A 20,956-nucleotide genomic window follows, 5' to 3' on the forward strand; every position below is an offset into this window, starting at 1 on the left:
TCCATTATCTGAACTCTTACCCTCACCTTTAGTCTCCATTTATTTAATTCATTATTAAAATTAAATGAATGAAAGTGTCTATGTCCAACACACACTGCTTTTGTTGTTGTTTTCAATGGAACTACAACTAGAGCAAGCTTCAGAATGACAGCAATGGTAGGTAATGGTAGGCGGACGCCGTTTCCTGATTGGAACAACCAATCAAAGAGGAGCAGGGGAAGGACGAATACTGAGAACTTTACCTTCTTTAAAATTATTCTGTTGTATATATGGAGGCGATGTAACACAAATTTCTATCTAGGTCATAACACGCTAAAGTCAATCCGTAATAGACACCAAAAACAAAACGTTATAATTACATAAATATGTCATAATCAAATAAAAATGAAACAATTAATTATTAAAGCCATTTACCATGGTCCACCTGTCATGGATAGCTGCTTCCGATTTGGGCTCATTTGGGCAATTTTCCGCATTTTCCGCACTATAAGGCGCACCTTCAATGAATGACATATTTTAAAACTTTTTCCATATATAAGGCGCTACAGTAGAGGCTGGGGTTACGTTATGCATCCATTAGATGGTGCTGCGCTAAAGGGAATGTCAAAAAAACAGTCAGATAGGTCAGTCAAACTTTAGTATTAGATTACAAACCAGCTTTCTGACAAGTCCATTCACTCCCAAAATGAATAAACAGCTGTTTTATTATTTTCTCTGAGGTAAAGTATTAGTATTAGCTAGCGATCCAAGATGGCGGGATCTTCTGCGCATGCGCGTGACCGATTGTGCACGGTCATCGATAGCGTCTTGACAGCGAGACCTGTTGCGGCTCAATATTGATCTATATATAAGGCGCACTGGATTATAAGACGCATGGTCAGCTTTTGAAAAAAAATGAAGGCTTTTAGGTGCGCCTTATAGTGCGGAAAATACGGTATTCCCAGAGACCTTACTGATGAGTTTTCAGATCTGAAGTTAAAGTACCACTGATTATTTCATCTTTGATCACCTTTTCTTCTTCTTTTTCTCTCGCTTCTTCAGCTTCTCCAGGTCCTTCTTGGCCATCTCGATGATGTCGGATGTCTCCTTCTCGGGGGCGGAGGAGGAAGTGGAGAAGGGGCCGGGCCCGCCGTAGAAGGTCTGGCGGTTGGAGGCGCGAGAGAGGCTCTTGCGCAGGCTCTCGTTCACTGCCTCGCTCTCCAGGAGCTTGGCTCTGAGGACCAGAACAGCATGTAAGCAAGACGGACCGCGAATCAAACCTGCACATGCAGCCAACCACAGTACCAATACAGTAAAGTACAAGAGCAAAACTGTGTGTTTTTTTTTTCTCTCTGTAGTCGGAAGTGTACCTCATTTAATAGTTAAAATAAGTACGCAGGCAAAATAATCATGTGGGTTTTTTTTTTAAATAATTACACAGTATTATGCATTTGTACTGTTTAATATTAATTTAACCATAATCAAACAATTATTTTATGATAAAGGAATGTTTAATGAAATATTAAGAATAAATTTGAAAATAAAAGAAAAATAATATTTTACATTATTTACAATGAATCAATGAAATATGCCAATGAACTAAATGAAAAATGAATACATTTGATTGAATGATCCAATTTTAGTGAACAAAACTTTTAAACTGATGCAACAAATATTACATGACTTTTGATAATGCAAGTTCAAAATTTGACCCATCTAAACAGTCTTAAACTTCAGGCTGTACTGGTTTCACTCAAAGCTAAAAGCTAACGGATAGCATCAGGCCCCTCCTCCGTTTACCTGAGGTCTTCAATTTCTTTGATGTAATTCTGAATCATGTTGCCAATTTCCTCTGTGCCTCCTTCACCTGAAAAAAAACAAAGAAAAGCGTTGAATTTTAATTTGTTTTAAACATATTACAAATGACAGTTTGCTCCATATGTCTGTGTTATGGTCATGGTCTGATTCACAATTGGTTTGCAGGTGTGAAACTTAGTGTGAAACTGCTTTTTTTTTTAAGATTACATAAGAGCTTCAATGTCATCAATGGTCCATCAATTGTTTATCATCAAAGGTTTACTTACTCCTCAACTCTTTTGTGCTACTTGTAACCAGAGGCTGAGCTACACTGCGTTTGCTTCCAGAAAAATGTGAATCGTTTGCTAATTTGCTGCGGTGTTAGCATCGACTGGTGATGCCTACCCGCCCTGGCGAGGGCCTGGTTGGCCTGGTCACTAAGTAGCTGTGTGAGCCTCGCCCGTTGGGCATCGATGGTCTCCTGCATGGCCTTCACGCGAACGCGCAGGTTGCCGTTCTCCGTTTGCAGCATGGTGTTCTCATGGAACATATCACTGAAGCTCTCCACGCCATCCTCGCCCGCCAAGCGTTTACCCTGCGCAAGGGAGGACGGAAGTCAATACTATTTAAACCTTAAAGGCAGGGTCTTCAGTTTTCACTCAGGAAAATGCACTATATAAATACAGGATGTATACCCATGAACTCCTTCTCAATCTACACCTCTGGGCTTCTGTTAATGTGTGGTGGTGATTTATTTTTTCCCTCTAACCAGCCTGTATTTTGCCATTTTGTGTTTGTTTTGTCAACAGCGGGATGTTTCTGTGGACAGATAGTTGTTTACCCCCCCAGCTAATGGCAGAACTGGGGGTGGCGGGGGGCGTGTCACTCACTGCAGGCAGATGGGGCGGGGCAAATTTGTCGGCTGTATGATGTCACTCCAGCGGCACCAAGCCTGGGAGATCATGTGACTTCCATGAAGTAAACTGAGTAAGCTGAGTAACCTGTGAGTGAGTGAGTGAGTGAGTGAGTGAAAAAAAACAAAACGTGCATGCTGTCAAGTTGCGGTGGGAGTGACATCATGCAGCCAACAAATTCGCCCAGCCCCGTCTGCCTCCAGTGAGTGACACGCCCCCCACCACCCCCCGCTCTGCGATTGGCTGGAGGGGTAACACAGAAACGTCCCGCTGTTGACAAAACAAACACAAAATGGCAAAATACAGGCTGGGAGGGTGGGGGTTTAGGAGAAAAAAAAATCACCACCACACATTAACAGAAGCCCAGAGGTGTAGACTGAGAAGGAGTTCATGGGTATACATCCTATATTTATATAGTGCATTTTCCTGAGTGAAAACGGAAGACCCTGCCTTGAAACATTTGTGGACAATAATGTTTGACCTCACTCGTCAAAACATGACATTCTGATTAATATTACATTTGTGGAATAAGAGTTATGAAGCAAAATCCAGCCGCTTTCATCCATCTCAGGGAGCGGCCATTTTGCCACTTGCTGTCGACTGAAGATGACATGACAGTTGCTCAGGGCTCAGGCAACGACCAATCACAGCTCATTTGTTTTCTTAAACCGAGCTCTGATTGGCTGTTACCTGAGAAACATTGATGTCATCTTCAGTCGACAGCAAATGGTAAAATGGTCGCCCCCTGAGAGGAATAAAAAGGGCTGGATTTTGCTGCTTAACTCATAACTTAACAACGCAATATTAAACAGAATACGATTTAACAATACTGTAGCTTAAATGTGATTGGTCCACTGTGAACACAGTCCCATCTATACACTTGTGTAACCACTTTATTTCAGTTTGCCCTCTTGAAAAAGATAGTAAAGGTGGGTGAACTTTTACTATCCATAGAATGTCCCCTTCTCCCCACACACCGTCTTGTACTCCATGAGTTCCATCTGCAGCCTGGCGATCTCCGTCCTGAGCGCGCTGATCTGCTGGCTGGCTTTGTCCTGGTTGACCACCACTTTGTTTTTGATGTTGCGGGCGCGGTTGGCGTACTTGAGCGTGTTGAGCGTCTCCATGAAGTCGCGGTCGGACGGGCTGATGCACGCGATCATCACCGTTTGGCTGAAACACGGACAAGGACACCTCTTGAATGTGCTTTTATGCTGAAAAGCAAAGAGCAGTGTTTCTCCACTGACCTGTTTCCTCCCAAGGAGTCCTGCAGAAGTCGGGTCAGTTTGGAGTCTCGGTAAGGCACATGCGAGGACCTCTTGCTGCGGTCACCCAAAGCGCTGATAACGTTTCCCAGAGCCAGCTTTAGAAACACAAAAATGAATGAAATAATCAATAAAAAGCTCAACACTTTCTAGTTTGCTAGCGAATACCGGTACCATTGATGAGCCTCATGTGATGGTAGTTGTTTTTTTGTGGAATTTATCAACTGAATACAGTCGTTTATGTAGTATGGGTTCATGAGTGTGTACATGTTAGATGCATGGTGTTGATACTTTGCTGAATATCCTTTTTCAGGTGGTACAGTAAATAAATCCATCCTTGGCTATCATCATATGGTATCTTAGATTGGCAATTACAAATCAATTTTAAGCATGTGCTAATGACTCGCACTTTGAAACACTTAAAATGTGTTTTAAAAGTGTTTTAATTAGTCTAAATATGTTAAAAGGAGGTAAATTGTATTATTATTATTATTTATTTATTTTTTAAGATTATTTCTCCACTTAGTAGATTTTCACCTATTGCATATCCCCTGCTATAACCATAACATGAGTTTCACATTAATTGAACGATGGTAATAAATTAAGATTTCCATAATATTCCAACTTAGTAAGATACTCTTGTATATGAACACGATTGATGTATCCATGGCGTCCACCAGGTGTCAGTGCAACACTATGCTCTCTCTCACCAGTCCACAGTTGATGGAGATGCCCTCCTTGGCTCGGTCTCCCGTGGCGCCTGTCCTCTTGAGCCTCTCGGAGCCGGCCAGGTCCACAAAGTGGAATTTGGCACTCAGCGTCTCGTACTCGTCCATGTCTCCGTTGCCGTTGGAGACCCGATTGTCGCCGTCGTCGCCGTCTTCCTGCTGCAAGGACCAAGAAAAATGTCTTAACGTCAAATGTAAACAGTCAGTGCATTTAGAATTGGAAATATTTACATTTAACAGTTGAAGAAACTTTTTGCAGATTATTTTCCACAATTTTTTTTCAATATTTTTTTGTTTTTGTTTTTTAGGTGTTATGTTAAAACAATAATACAAAAAAAATTAAAAAGAAAAAAAAACAAACGAAAATTATGCTGCAACAGAGAATAAGATTTTTGTAATCGACTCACATTGTCGGGGGAGGCACAGACTCTGACTTGGCACAGGTGGATGGTGAATATAGCGTGCGAGCGGGAGCTCTGGACGTTCATCTGCGTGCTGGCGGTGGTGCGAGATAGAGCGCCCAGCTTCAGGCACTGCATCATCTGTATTATCAGTGACAAATATTTGTGACGTCATTGGAAAAGCTGCAAAAGCTCCTTACTTGGACGTCATACCTCTGCTTCGGAGGACACAGTGCGCGTGGTCACACCCACGGTGTAGATCCCGCCGTTGGCGTCCTCATGGATCCTGATGTGAGATTTCTGCTTCCCATCTCGCACCGAGTCAAAAAGATCCAGAACTTCCTCGTTGTAAAGCTGCGCCAAGGCACAAAACACAATGCAAAGAAACGTAGTTATTCATATATACATACGTTTATCAGAACAGGATGCACAAAAAGGTTGAAGGAACCATGACTGAAACTGAGGGGAAATCAGCCATTTTGGTTTGAAGCAGCCATTTTGGGACAAATTGCAGGGATCATACTTCACCCAAAATACGCTCCCATGTTCCAGACAGAACAGACACTAAATTGGGAAGATTTTAAATTGGGAAGCTATAGCCCCTGACATCAATTTTACTGACTGACACAAAATTGAGTGGACAATCTATATCATCACTGGACAACAAAAACTTCTCAATGACCCAAGCATGGAATTGAACCAAGTGGTTTGAATTTCAACTACAAATGAGCCCCAATCAGAAGCAGGTAATCTATTCTAGACAATCAATGCCATGAAAACAGGAGTTCAGAACATTCAATGATGATGATGATGATGATGATGAAATAATCACATACTCCTCGCTGACGATCAATTACATCCAATTAAGTCAATCAACACACCCCTTATTTACATAATGGCATATTTTTCTCTAGGAAATTTTGGCTTTAACCAGTATTACTTAGTTTGACTTTTTTTTTAATACACTGTAAAGATTTCTATTAAATGTTAGTGGTGACTGATGAAAAAGAAATAGAAATGCAACCAAGTGAATACCATTAAAATAATTATGTATTAATATATATTTTTAATAATTATTTTCAAAAGTAAATAACTATTGTCAGTCTCCATTTTCGCTAAAAAAAAAAAAAACAACTCGCAAGATTTTGTGCCAAAATAAGCACTCAAAAATGCCACACAATGGCACAAACACCTTTACTTATATAAAAGTCAATTTTAGTGCCATCTTGTGGCACCTAAAGGAAACAGCATCAATGTAAAATATATATATATATATTTAAAATGTTTTCATATTTCTTTTAACCAAGCACAAAGAAAAGCCTTATTCACCACATAAAAAAATAAATAAATAAAGATTTATGTTTTTATTTATTTATATTTTTATTAATGGACTGTTACATTACACAATAGTTTCCTCGTTTCATATAATCAAACGTGGAAGCCTTGGAGTAGGTAAAGGTACAATACTATTGATTCTGCTGCCCAGTTTGGTTTGTGGTTGTCCATGTTTTATCACATCTCGGGTTGCGGCTAGTCTTTTTTTGTATGCGAGCGCTGTCAAAGTGTGACGGAGCCACACAAGTGCCTCCCAATGTGACTCCTTGTTAACCCTTCCATCGCCATCTCCTAAAGCCCCGTGCTCCTCTCCCTCCGCCCCCCCCCCTGCTGATAATGGCAGCTGCCGTCGGGCTGGTTACCTCTAGGAATTGAGCGTTGATCTTAAACTCCGGCGCGGGTCGTCCCTGCTCCTGCGCGGCTTGCCGGCGCCGCTCGATGCCCCGGAAGAGGTGGTGGACGGCGCGGGGGATGATGCCCAGCTCGTCGTCGCCGATGTTGACGTCGAAGCCCGTCCCCATGGTGTACGTCTTGCCGGAACCAGTCTGCACATGCCGGGATGCAAAACCAAGTCAACACGTCGCTGGAATAGTCAAGGCAGTGTTTGATACGCTGTTACAATATGTTTAAGCCCCTTTCACACTGCCTGTAAGTTGATATTTTTTTTCCACAACACAAGCACACCCATTTAAAACGAAAGGGGATAAATGTCAGATGTTCTCTTCTAAAGGCAACTGCCTCGTTAACTGTGTTGTGGTGGTTTCCTGCTTTTCTGGATTATGTGCAAAAAAGCTGGCCATAACATTTCCAGAATACAATAAGGCGATGCCTATAAACTAATCTGCGACTGGCCTGTCCATAGGCGAAGACGGTGGCGTTGTATCCCTCGAAGCAGCCCTCGATCAACTTCTCGGTGCAGGTTTGGTAGATGGCGTCCTGCTGCGAGTCCATGTCGAACACGTAGTCGTACGTGAAGGATTTGTCCTTGCCCAGGATGACTTGAGGCTCGCCGGGCATCACGTATGTGCAGATGTGGCATCCTTCGATCTTCTCCCGTGCCAGTTGAGGACGGATCCTGAGGGGAAAAGAAAACAGAATTCCAATTCAAGCAATTTTATGACTCCGATACACCAATTTAGCTGAATTTCTGTGTGGAAGGTATGAAGTTGACACAGTGGTACCATTGCACACCATCGTGAGGTTCTGTGTAAAAGGGCATGGGAGAATAAATACCAAATCGACTGGTAAGTCTCTGATGCAAAAATTCTGCTGGATCTCTGTGTGAAAACACACACAGTGGCCGCGATAAATCGCCTTTGTAGGGTTCTGTGTTACAGTCATGGGCCAATAAATATTATATTACCATTACATGTCTGATGCACAGATTTTGCTGGATTTCTGCTTTATGTCACCGTGTGAAAAGGCACACAGTGGCGGCAAAATCGTGCCTTTGCTGGCTTCTATTCAAAGGTTACAGATGCAGATTCACTGTTCAGTCTCCAATGCACCGATTTTGCTGGATCTCCGTGTGAAATGCTTGAAAGTCACCATGTGAAAATGCACACACGTGGCAATATCTCACCTTTACTGTGTTCTGTGTAAAGGTGTAAACAAGCACATTGATATGGGATCTGCTTCTTGCTCTGATGTTATGTACCAATTCTGCTGGATCTTTGTGTGAAAGGCTTGAACTTATTTTGAGAAACTGGGCTTTGTGAGAAAATGAAAGACAATTAAAATGAGCTACCGCTTGAAATCCATTCCGTTAAAGCCACTTAAATAAGGTTTCATTAAATTATTTTCCAATGATCAACGGAGAGTCCTGCTTGTTGCTGTGTTCTATATGAAAGAGGCACCTCTACTGATATGGAAGCCCTCAACAGAGTTGAAAGGCACCTGGCAGCATTTAGCATCTAGCGTGGATAAGGGCCTCATTGTGCCTCCATAACAATGTCCGGGGGTCCAACAATGTGACCATTGTGCGTCCCCTAAGTGTGACACTGGACCCTGGCACCGAGCGCACAGACACTGTGGGAGCAACAAGGTACTGGGACACCTCCTGGCTGTTTTCGAGTTGTTTGCGGCGACAGTATATGTATGCAACATTTGTAATCCGCTACAGTGAGGACAGCATGCTCTTTGTTTCAGCAGACTGAACTGTGTAATCCGGTCAAGAATCTGAACACTGATGTGACGTCTGTTGGCTAGTTCAAGAGCATTTGTGTGGCAAGACCCCTGGAAATGGCCAATGCCCCTGAAAAATGAAAATATGGGATCAAGTGGACTAACTGGTGGTGGATGCTGATATTTTGCCAAGCGAACCTTGGCATACACCAGAGTTCAGTTATTTGGATCACATCATTATTTACCCATTTATTGAAAAAAGTATTCCAAGTAATGCCACACCCAAAGCACGCTGGTGGTGCAGTATGGGTGCGTGACACAGAGGATGATGTTGCCACAGCAACCGTCAGCAGATGAATTAAAATCCTAATCCCATGGAGGGAGGATATCGCAGTGGTGTGGTCCACTGGAAGACGCCAATACAGAGGAGCATGGGGGAAGGGTGGATTGAAGAAGAAAAAAAAAAAGGCAAGCTCAGAGTCAGCATCCTGCCAAGCTCCAACCTCGGGCCTAAAAGTGGACACCGCACCACAAATAGGACTAGGATGAAACTCCAGCGGGGCTCACAAATAGGACGCAGACGCTCTCAAATAGATTCACACTCATCATCATATTTATATCAATCAGGTATGCATTTCCTCTCTGAACTAATATGTACAAGGGCTGGGCGATGTGGCCTGAAATTCATATCACAATATAAATTTAAGCCCAATTTGACATCTCCATCGGATCCCCCCCCCCCATGATGACCCCATCTGTTCGCACCAGCCCCTCCTTTCCCTTGACGCCCGCATGAACTTTGACCTGCAGGAAGCAGCCAAAGCTGTTATCAGTACACCATGCGGGGACTTTGAGCCACCTTGTTTGTTTGGACGCCACTTTTTCCAAAAAGAATTGACGGGGGCTCGGGGATCAGCGGGAATTCCCTGTACGGGTCCAACAAATTATTAGCTGAGGAAGTGGCAAATCATAATTGAAAGTCAAAGTAGTCACTTAATGCAGGTAGGATAAAATATTTTAAAAATATAAGGAGGAAAAAAAAAAAAACATAAATTTTTTTAGAGTATAATTGTGATCTCGTGTAAGCTTTTTTTTTTTTTTTTTTTTTTTTTAAAGACTTTTACTTATTTTTTTTAAATATGTGACATCCTGGAGCAATTCATTTGAAAATTGAAATATTTCACTTATACATGTTGTACACTGTATTGTAAGTTTGTAATTAAATACTGCATTATCCTGTTTATATAAATTATTAATTAAAACTTTAAAAAAAAAGAAGTGTTATATTAACTTCTAACAATCCTCTTCAAGTTTATAAATGAACAGTACGAAATTATGACATTCCACTTTTTTTTTTTTAAATGATAACATGAAACTTTTTTAAGTATGATCATTTGGAACAGTGCTTTTTTATTTTGTGAATTGTAAGAAAAATTGTGCTATATTGATATAATATATAAAATACCCCTCTTTTACATTTTTTTAAATAAAATAATTGTGGAATATTTTGGCACAATCAACTTATTTTAAATAAATAGGTTTGTTTTTTTAAACAATAATTCCACTGATTTAAATGAATATCTGACCAAAGTTTATGAAGGTATCTCAGGCCAAAGGTTGGTGGTTATTCCCTCTTGACCGTCACTGTTCTTCATGATTGATTACTTCAAATCTTTACATATTTTTTGAGTCGTTCTGTCAAGGCTGAATCCAACTGATTTTGAGAAACATCTGATCCTAGTTGATAAGAACTAAAGTTGAACCCTTACTTATTTTTTTTTTTTTAAATCTGTCTTCTTTTTTGGGGGGGACCCGAGCAGTCAGTGAGGCAGGGGGCAGCGCCAATAACAAACATGGCGAGCTATTGGCGGGGCAACTGAGGGAATGCTTTGGTTCAGTGGTTGGAAACAAAGCGGAGGCTTCACGGGGGCTTCGGACACCGTCGAGGCTGCTGTGTTTACACTCATGTCCCCCTCAGGCCAAGTCTTCGTCCTCATCTGGATACTTTGTTTTTAGTTTTGTTGGTTTTCTGCAACTAAACGGACATGAATGTGACTATTAACAACTGGCTAACATTAGCTCAGAAATTGAGTATGAATCCTGCTACGGAGAAGATTTTAATTGAGAACCATAACGCTGGTTGAAGATTACAGTAAATGCAAATGTACTGCAATAAAAAAAAAACTCAATCCAACTGAAATATGGGAAGCGATTGTGATAGCCTGTGCACCAACGAGAATGTGAAACTTGATGTCGGCTCAAGTTTATTGACAACTTGTGTCCTCCACAAAACGATAAACCATATTGTCATGAGACGTGTACACATTTTAAAATGCCCATTAATCACTGTCAACATCATCAAAAGCACGTGCAGTGGGTGATTATCAGCTGTTGTTCTTCGTCAGCTGACTTTAGGTCTGCTTGACTTCCTTATCCACTGGCCTGCAGCTTACAATGTTGGATCCACTTATACGAGTAGCAGCATGCCTTCCACTCATTACATTGAGCTGGCTAAAGCCTTCAGGTCTTTACGGATCTATTTAATGTCATTACGATGCCATGCCCAAGCAGTCTGAACAGCAACAAGCCCTGGCAAGAACATTGATGTGAACATTGCGGACTAAAATATTTAGATGCGGCTCTTAATCAATTAATCAAGCCATCAGGTTGGACGATTGTCTTTATTGCTTGTTTTTAATTCGAGAGAAAACATATTTGATACATTACAGCTGCCAAGTCAACTGGTTTTATTGTCGACGACAACAAGAAAACAGGTCCTGCGGGTCCTGCGTTTACTTCTTGGCTCAAAATCCTGCCCTCGCTACAAAAGCACAAGTCACACTGTAGCTGTGTGCTTTCGCGAGAGTGTTTGTGACAGTGGGTCTTAGCATTTGAGGCTGGTTGAGAGAGTGTGCATGTGAGAGAGTGTGTATTTGTGTGTTAGAGAGAGCTTACGCATGTATTATGTTTTTGTGTATGGTCATGAGCACGTGTGTGCATCCGAATGTGTGAATGTGTGTGTCATTAAGCAATGGAAAGAGTGTTACGGTCACCACGGAAACCATGTTTTTTTTTTTTGCTTAATCCCCGCTTATCTCAACAGAAGCCCCCGCTGTTCTTGGAGCCGTAGCCAGCTAGCATTTCTAGTGCCGCAGTGCCTGTACTCTTGTTTTATTTACACAGTGCCAAGATACAGTTTCAATGGTTCTAAGGTGTACACTGATGGGCGGGGCAAAACACACTGGAAGGCAGATGCACTTTATTTTCACAAGGAAGAACAATGACATCAGTGAAACATGAAGCAACATGTGCGCTAAAGCAGTGGCCCACAAACACACAGATTGATTAAAAGAAAAGAATTCTAATAAAAATAATACGTAGAAGAGCATAGACATCCCGATCAGGAATATTATTTTGAATTGAATTTGTTTACGATTGGGAATATTCATCTGCACTTTAATAATAACATGAAAGTGATTATCATTTTCGTATTTTTTGTTTTTTTTAAGGACCTACTAAACACAATATGACTGACAGCTTGCAAAGTTGAATAAACAAGCTCCCTCTTTGCAGCTCATTTCTTTTTTCTCTTTCTTTGTGAGCAGAGAGGGGAGGGGTTCAATTCAAATTTTCACTCTGAATTGAATTGAGAGGGGAGGGGTGAGCAGTTAACGCACAGAAGAGGAGGAAGGATGACGACGCTGCAAACATGAATGCCTTTTTTTGCTCAGCTTATTAATGTGCATTGTCCTTAAAAAAAATTAATGGTGCCAGCAGGTTCTAGTTACCCTTAAAAACAACATGAGTAGCCTATGGGTCCGTTCTAAAAAAGTAATACTCTGTCGAGAACACAAGGTCAATCTGCATATTTCCTGCGCTGCAACCATCTCGTCACACACATTTTTAGAAGTTAAAGTGTAACCCGAGTTAAAAATAAATAAATAAATAAATAAATCATAACAGTGACTCTTAATTTCCTGTGCACCCAACATTTTAGCATTCTTAATTCCCAGACAAATACAAAGAGACGTTAACTGTTGCCTGTTTATTATCATGAGTAATAACAATAACGCTCAGCCTTGATAACTTAGATGAGGAAAGAAAACCTGCCATGTAAGTGTAAAAAGGTAAAAAATGGTAAAGTTTAAAATAAATACATTTAAAACTGCTCTTCTTCTTCTTCTTCTTCTTCACTGTATGCTAGTCTTTGCATGACCTGACTTGACACTCTTTGTTTCTAATTGCAAGTTAACAGTCGGGGTCAGCGTCCCTTCTTGACTATATTCGAGCTCTATGAATTTAAAAAAAAAAAAAAAAAAAAAAAAAAAAGGACGGAAATAAAGACATGACAATGAATGGGGGAGAAGCTGCCCACACATCCTCTGCTAATTGTATCCTTGTTGAAGAAAAAAAACCACAAGCTAAATGACAGCAACAATGAAGGGTTCCTCCACTGTAAGCAAAAATTGAAAAAACTGCTGCTTCACTTTTTTCTTTTTTTTTCTTTTTAAACACGTTCACAACACTGTCACCCCTTCAGAGAAAATGCGAAAACCACACTGCATTGAGCGCACCAGTAATAGTAGTAAGCACACATGCTAACAAACCAAAAGGGACAACAAAGTGGGTCCCGATATTTACTTGTCAGCATGTAACTGTTGCCAAGCAGACTTTATTCAAAAGGACACCGAGGGCAGCAAGAAAACCGGCCAAGGTGGAAAAGTGGAGACTGACGGATCAATGGAAAGAGAACATCAGGTAGGGTTGACAGAAAAATTGATCGAACGACAGATTATTAGATCGATCCATACCAGACACTAGATAGTCAGGTCCATAAATATTGGGACAGCAACATGATGCTCATCTTTTTGGCTCTGAAGACCACCACAGTGGATTTGAAATGAAATCATTTGAGGCTATTTACATCCACATCAGTTCTATCAGTTTTGCATATACTGTATGCCTCGCACTTTTGAAGGGACCCCATAGTTATGGCACAAACCAGACAGATGGAAAGATAGCATGATCGATAGATCGATAGATAGATAGATAGATAGAATAACCTCATCATAATGACGAAAGAGTGACAGGAGAGGTGTGTGCGACACTATTACGTCACAGTATACAATAAGTCGCATTATTTGACGACCAAATGAACGCACCTCGCTGCCTAGCTAACTAGTGGGCCCCCAAAATCGGTGCGTTCAAAGACACCGGGACTTCTCCAAACAAAGAATCAGTCACTCAGTCTGCACGCCTGGTTCATCCACAACCGTTACATCATCATCCTCTAGTCCCTCAAGCACCTGCAACGCGGCCACAGCACACAGCTGGCACTAGACCCGCCTGGGAGAGCCGCCAGGCCCGTTTCGATGCCGGTTGGCGACTCGGCGTTACTGCGCAGGTGCTAGCGGGCTAGCTTGACAGGTGTCACATACACATACACATACACATACACATACATAGAAGTGGACTCACCTCAACGCCACGCGAACCGAACTTTCATCCTGGCCCGACGTCATGGTTCCTCACGTAATCCTCTCGAATATGGAAAGGAAGAAAGCGTTACCGCCAGTCAGACGCCGCCATGTCGAAAAGAACGCCAAAAATAAGACGTTTCTTTTTTTTTTCTACCTGCGCCGCCGACGCCGCGGATACATCCACGCGCGTGCGCAAGCCACAGCCAGCACCAGTACCAGGGTACCAGCACAAGCCAGCGTGAACGCGCACGCAAACAAACCTATGGCGTGCACGCAAACGCACGCACGCGACGTGTGGAGGAGCGCCGGCGGGCGGGGAGTAACCGCAATGCGTCACGAAGCCGCGCCCACTCTTGTGACGTTATAACTAGCTGACAACACATTTGGTCAATTTCTTTTACTTTATTGACAAATATTTTTTTAATAACTTCAATGTACTGCTGCATTTGCTTAAAAATACAAAAAAAAGCAATTACGAAATCAAACGTCTATTTCATTATATGCAATAAATGGCATGCAACAACACTAACAACAACGTCATGCCAGGAGGCGTTTTAAATGTTTTTATCTTTTATTTGTGTTTAAGCATGTGTTGCTCCTCTAACGTGCACTTTACTCTGACAAGATGTCTCAGCGGTTGCTTAGTGCTGTCAGAGGCATGCACAAGCACGCACGCAGCATAACACTGGAAGGTTGGGTCTGTAAATGCGACATCGTAGTGCTTTGGCGACATCTTGTGGCTACGAAATGTGACGCCGTTTTGATGAAATTGGAAATAAAATAAGCCATACAATAACACTCGTAGGAATAACCTTTTATACATGGCAGGGGTTACAAAAAATACACGCAAACGATTGAGAAAAAAAAAAAAAAACTTCACACAAAATAGGAGTTTAAATTATTTTACTTCCCTTCAACACGACATTTACAAGTCCAACATATTAAAAAAAAAAAAAAAAAAAAACTTTTGGTTTTCCAGCAACTTGAACGTCTCCAAAAACAAATTATAACAAATATATTCATTCAACAACATTGACATGATTTGATGTGATGAAATAATTCTGTCACTGTCCAATGAAAAACAAAACATTACCAAAATATGGAGTGTTTGTACCTAAAAAGGTGGGGAAACAAAATTTGGTGCATTTTCAGCAGCTATTAGACTATACCATACACAACTGTGCAAAAGTCTTTTAAATGTTCTATGAAATGTTCCTATTAACCTCCACTGAGCTCAGCTGTGAGCCACTTCACTAGCAATATCAGCCATTTAATGTGTAAATGGTATACATATAGTTTAGAATTTATCTTGTCTTTTTTTTCACAATATTTTATTCACCGCCATTTATGGCTATAGATGCCAAATATGCATTGCATCTGGGAGGGATAGCGGAGAATGGAAATCAGAACATACAAAGACAAAGATGATCAAACATTAACGTAAGAAATTTGCTCGGCACTGCGGCCCCGGACTTTGAAAGAAAAAGGACCGCCTTTATCACAGGTGTGGGCAAACTATGTCAGCTCAGCCACATACATAGTGGTCGCTCGGATCTTCAACAATTTACATTATCAGGAGTCCTCCAATATGTGTTGTAGTAGCCTAACAGCATTCTCCCCCTAAAATTGGGTTAATCAAAATATATGTATTCATGTTTTGTTGATTTATCTCATTGCATAATTGGTTCATTTATCTATTGTAAAAAGTACAATTTTAGACATCTGTATTTTTAAAAAGTCATTTGATTAAATCATTGGTTAATTATTACAGTGAAATTAATTATATAGTAAATAAAAACATACAAATAAAAGACTTAGAATAAACTAGCATTTACACACACATTTGACCTTTTTTCCCCCCTCCATCTGTCCCATTTATAAATGAAATGTGGCCCTTAAGCACAATAGTTTGCCCACCCCTATGATAAAGTTGACTCATGTGAGTCTGACTGGGATACCCTAAGGGTGCTCTTCTGCCTGCCCATGCAAAGTGAAGGCTGTGTGGCAAAAGGTGCTCAGTACGCAAAGTTGGTCATTTCAGCTGTGGAAATAAAGAAAGATAAATTTCAGAAAAGCGGCAGCACAAAGGAATTAAATGTGGTTCGACCTATGTATGCTATATATTGTTGTCGTTTTTATTTTAGTTTTTTTTTTTTACTTACAGTGATATAGGCTATGCCATTTTCCAAGCCCACCGTCCCGTAATCCACTGGGCTGAATTCCAGACTTTTCTAAAAACATTTCAGCCACTTTTAGTGAGTCAATTAAAGCAGTAAAATAAAGAAAAATGGCTTTGTAAAGTGCACCACCAAGCACCAAATCAAGAGCGTGACCCAGGAGTGTGTTTCAAAACAAAAAACATAAAATCCCCATTTTCATCGAGGAGTACGATTCAGTTTGATATGGCATGTTTCTGTTGGAAGAATACCAAAGACGACCATTTTTGTTTGCTGACTTTTTCTCGTTTTGTCCGTCTGCCAATCAATTCTCTCAAATGGCAAATATTGCTGAGTCCAGCTGTAGCGCAATGAACGGAACTGCCCGTGGAAATGTGGCTAAAATAATAAGGCATTGGTCCAAAAAGCTACAGTACTCTTGACATGTAGATGGAGTGTCAATAATAAAGTAATAATAATATTAATAGTGTTCTGTGGCTTAACAGCATAACTGTCACGCTTCGTTATCTAAAACGGAAAACCCAATTTGAAACCCTAACCATGACTTCAAACCTAAATTTGAAACTGTAAACTTGGTTTGAATCCTCAACTGGACACCCTAACCCTGACTTCAACCCTGTTTTACAAATGTGGCTAAAATAACAAGGCATTGATCCAAAACATACAGTACTTTTGTTGGCGGAGTGCGCCAGTAAGAATGTCAAAGTAATAAAATAAGAGTTCTGTGACTTGAACACAACTGTCCTGCTTTGCTGAGAAGCATGAGTCAGCCTTGAGAAAGGCCTCTAATCCCGTGCTGTTTGTTGAACACTTGTTTTCTTGTTGAAACTTCAAACACAGTACCTTAAAGCCTTCGTTTTACTATCTAGGGACTTGAATCACGCCATTCTGCACAGGACACTATCTGCTTTTCACCAGTATGTAGTGTGTAAAAAAAAAATAATAATAATAATAATAATTATTATTAAAAAATCAGGGATGGATGATTTATCTATTTGTATTTACCTATTTATGTTAATGGAATGTTAAGAGGAAAGTCGTACCCAGGTGAAAATGAAGCCAGAGACTGATTAGAGTTGCCTGAGTAGGAAAGTGCCACAAAAAGAAAGGAGAAAAATCAACAAGTGCAAATTCTGCTTAATTCGTGATCTTCACCACTAGAGGGCAGCAGGTGATTTTCCTCCCAGCTGCAGCAGTCTTCACAAAAACAACAACAAAAAAAAGCCAGACAAGAAAAAGCCTGAATCCCGCCGCCAGCCACAATCTAGTCTATGTCGGAGGTGTCGTTATCCGACGGGAGGTAATTGTTGCCTTTTACCCGGATGTACTGGATGTTCTGATTGCTGAGGTTCGAGGAGGTGCCGCAGGAGCAGAACGGGCCGGTGAAGAGGTTCTCGATGTCCTCCAGCTGCAGGCCCCGCGTCTCGGGCAGGCACCCGAACGCAAAGATCAGGCCTAGCACGGTGAAGCCCATGTACACGAAGAAGATGCCTGACAGGGAACACATTTGGTCAATGCTATGGTCGAATATGCCATCCTAACTCCAATTTGAAAGCTTAACAACAATTTGAAGCCAAACCCTAATTTGAATCTCTAACCCTTGGTTTGGCTTGAAACGCAAATGCTAACCCTGTCTGTAAATTTAATTCTAAACCCTCACCCTGGGCTTGTAACCTAAATTAGAAACTGACCAAGGCTTGAAACCCGAGCCCTTGTTGAAAAGGTAACCCAACCCTTATTTGAAAGCCTATTCAGTCACCTTGATAGGTGATGATCTCTGCGATGTGAAGAAAGGTGAGCGAGAGAATGACATTGAAGATCCAGTTGACTCCGGCTGAGCAGGCATTTCCAGTACTGCGGGCCCACAATGGGTAGATCTCAGAGTTTACAGTCCAAGGCATGGGGCCCATTCCTGACACACACACACACACACACACACACACACAAAAAGTCTCATTGTGGTGAGAAGGTCTATTGTTTTATTAAAAGCATGCTTGCAAAGACAGACCTGGTGCAAAGAAAGTCAGGTAGAGGAGGAGCCCCATCAGCACGATCCAAGAGTAGGATGTGGGGCAGAAGTTGTAGGCCCAGAATGGACCCTCTGATGTCTCCGTCTGGTTGGCACACCTGTGTGATTAATATTGCAAAAAAAATGCAAACAAACAGTTACATTATTTCTACATTCTGAAAGGTTTGTTTTCATTTCTGTCAAATACATTCAAATTCTTAAAAAAAAAAAAGCATTAAATAAATGCTAGGGATGTAACGATAAGGGCCATATCGTGATATCGTGATATTAAAACTGCCACAATATCGTCGTCGTCATGTTCACAATATTTAAAGGGAACACATCTGTTTTAAAAAGTCAGGTTGATTTCCATTTGTGCAGTTCTAGCACCCTCTGGTGGGTACTTTATTATTACAATTTAATTGTCATTAGGGATGTTTTGGCCTTCTATGTTTAAAATCTGCGCTAAATGTCAGATGAAGGGGAACGCGTCAATATGTGGAGGAACTCAATGTGTGCGTGCATTAGCAAGTAAGCGCCTCAATATTGTTATAGAAATTGTAGGTGGTTTATATGCATTGCTATTCTGTACAAAAGCACAATATTGTGCTTTTTTGGTATGAGCTTTTTTTTTTTTTTTTAAACAGTATTGTGACCTTGTTTAAATATCGCCAACCCCACAATATCGTGAAAATTATCGTATCGTGACCTTCATATCGTGATATTGTATCGTGATGTTTGGATATCGTTACATCCCTATTAAATACCTTACACTAAATGTAAATACATGTAAAAAATGAAATTGATACTGAAAATGGCAAACCGCAAAAATATACAAAATCCATTAAATAACTTAAGTCACGATCAAAGACTAATATGTATAAATGGAACAAATAAATGTGACCGTTTCAATCAAAATTCAGCGTTGATCACAACAACCTACCCTCCCCACGCCGAGTGCTCGGTGGACTTTGGATTGACAGGCAGGCAGGAGGAGTCAAAAACACTCCTGCTGCTGTTCTCGTGGTAGCAAAAGCCACAAGCGGGATTCAACATGCAGTCTCCACAGAAGCTGACGAGAGCAATCACATATTAATTATTATAATTCAAACAAATATTATTGGCGTCAGAGGATATATTTTTACCCATATTGTGAGCATGAGGAGTTGTTGGAGTCGACGGGATGCAGTGTAACAGGGGGAGAGTACTGTGCTGACAGCAAGAAGCCAACTGACAAAACGGCTAGACCCAGAGCGGTACCTATTAAAAAAAAAATACATAAAAATAAAAATAAATAAAAAACAGTAGATTCCTGAGCCCTATTGTGGTATCATATGTCAAAAGCTAAAAACAATACTACAGCTGGGAGAGTATCTACTAGACTATTTGTGTCAAGATTTTTTTTTTTTTTAAACAATTTTTAATAGTTTTCGTAGATCAAAGTGACTCCCTGCATTGCTTCCACTAACAACATGGCTGAATAGTTTAATTCCCCACTAAGAAACAGCCAATGTGAGCTGTATTATTTTCACATTGGCTTTTGTATAACAAGAAAAAGACCTCGTTGGAAGGCAGTCACGACGCCACTCGTGCTGAACATTGCCAACAACGCGTATCCCAGAAGAGAAAAAGAAACTAAAACCTGTTTTGGATGATGTCATTTGCTTTTTTTCTTGTTGCGTAAGTGGCATACTATTACGGACCTCAAAATTTTTTCAGGTAGACGGTACTGCTGCACAATGACATGCATGCAAAGGAGTGCTTTAATTTACTTTATTTACTTAATAATGGTCTAATAAATATGATACAAAAAGTTTTATTGTTTATAACTTCAAACGGCAAAAAAAAAAAAAAAAAAAAAAGATTTTTTTTTTTGACAGTCGGATAGTTTTTGATAACATGCCATTTCATTTTAATCCTATAATATTGTTGTCCAATGTTTACCACACTTTCTATACAATATATATGAATTTTTTTTATTTTTTTATTTTTTATTTTTTGCATTTTGTTGTTGGGACAAAATTACTTTTCTTGCTGGCTTCCGCAACATAAGCACCATATTTTGTTTGTTGGAAAATTAGGCTTGCTTATCAAAGACAAAGATCAGCATGCCAAGTTTGCGTGGTAAAATTATTATTTTTTTAAATGTATGCCTCCGCCCCCAGACTTTTTCGCTTACCGGTATTTACGCAACACATTCCTCCAGGCCAGGTTATGATAGCTTAGCTTTTTTCATTATAGTTTGTTTTGACTTTTGTATTTTAAATTCAGTTAGTTTAATTAGTTCTAAAATTTGGTTATTACGTTTTTGTTTTTTTGTTTTAATTAATTTTGGTTTTTTATTAGCTTTAGTTTTTTTTTGGTTGTTTTTGTTTTATGTGGTGGTGACAAATGTCAGTAAGTATTGTGTAATAAAGTCAAGTAAACTACAATCTCAAAATGATTGTTCTGCCTTCCTTCTTCTGTACAAAGAAATTCTGAGGAGCAATTTCTCTCAAAAATATTTACATAAATTTATCTGCAATTTTCACATTTTTAAGTGGGCATGCAAATTTATTTTTGAGACAAACGTCACACAGTTTCAAGATACAGTATACGGTACATTTCTGTTTTCTAAATTTAAAATATGACTCCTGCACAACCTTCAAAAAGTACAACTTTTGTTTTCGCCAAAAAAAGAAAAGAAATATAAGTGCTTTATGAATAAAGTGAAGTCCAGTGGAGTAGTGCACTATGACAACTCACCCA

The 20,956-nt window shown here is 40.3% G+C and overlaps 2 protein-coding genes across 12 annotated transcripts in view; both read right to left on the reverse strand.

The window, feature by feature from the left end:
• Positions 1-14,326, reverse strand: part of kif21a (kinesin family member 21A) — a 31,657-nt gene extending 17,331 nt beyond the window's left edge. For 3 of the 7 annotated variants that reach the window (XM_077517179.1, XM_077517178.1, XM_077517180.1), the window contains exons 1-11: positions 14,022-14,323; positions 7,272-7,494; positions 6,782-6,964; positions 5,298-5,438; positions 5,091-5,225; positions 4,666-4,842; positions 3,938-4,053; positions 3,668-3,863; positions 2,182-2,371; positions 1,780-1,846; positions 1,010-1,213 (exon numbers count right to left, since the gene is read on the reverse strand). In XM_077517179.1, coding sequence (XP_077373305.1) covers positions 1,010-1,213; positions 1,780-1,846; positions 2,182-2,371; positions 3,668-3,863; positions 3,938-4,053; positions 4,666-4,842; positions 5,091-5,225; positions 5,298-5,438; positions 6,782-6,964; positions 7,272-7,494; positions 14,022-14,065 — 1,676 coding nt within the window. In that variant the 5' untranslated portion in view covers positions 14,066-14,323. Of the gene's footprint in view, positions 1-1,009; positions 1,214-1,779; positions 1,847-2,181; positions 2,372-3,667; positions 3,864-3,937; positions 4,054-4,665; positions 4,843-5,090; positions 5,226-5,297; positions 5,439-6,781; positions 6,965-7,271; positions 7,495-14,021 lie in introns of all 7 variants that reach the window. The other 4 variants (XM_077517181.1, XM_077517182.1, XM_077517177.1 and 1 more) reach the window with 3 other exon arrangements.
• A 302-nt stretch (positions 14,327-14,628) lies between these two features.
• LOC144016281 (proton myo-inositol cotransporter-like) overlaps positions 14,629-20,956 on the reverse strand; it is a 14,538-nt gene continuing 8,210 nt past the window's right edge. For 4 of the 5 annotated variants that reach the window (XM_077517190.1, XM_077517189.1, XM_077517187.1 and 1 more), the window contains 7 exons: positions 20,954-20,956; positions 19,354-19,468; positions 19,152-19,280; positions 18,209-18,327; positions 17,960-18,112; positions 17,519-17,691; positions 14,629-16,254 (listed from right to left, as the gene is read on the reverse strand). The exon at positions 20,954-20,956 is cut by the window's right edge and continues 161 nt beyond it. In XM_077517190.1, coding sequence (XP_077373316.1) covers positions 16,159-16,254; positions 17,519-17,691; positions 17,960-18,112; positions 18,209-18,327; positions 19,152-19,280; positions 19,354-19,468; positions 20,954-20,956 — 788 coding nt within the window. In that variant the 3' untranslated portion in view covers positions 14,629-16,158. The remainder of the gene's footprint in view (positions 16,255-17,518; positions 17,692-17,959; positions 18,113-18,208; positions 18,328-19,151; positions 19,281-19,353; positions 19,469-20,953) is intronic. The other variant, XM_077517188.1, reaches the window with a different exon arrangement.

This window comes from Festucalex cinctus, chromosome 3, assembly GCF_051991245.1.
Source record: "Festucalex cinctus isolate MCC-2025b chromosome 3, RoL_Fcin_1.0, whole genome shotgun sequence".
In the NCBI taxonomy this organism is placed as follows: Eukaryota; Metazoa; Chordata; class Actinopteri; order Syngnathiformes; family Syngnathidae; genus Festucalex; species Festucalex cinctus.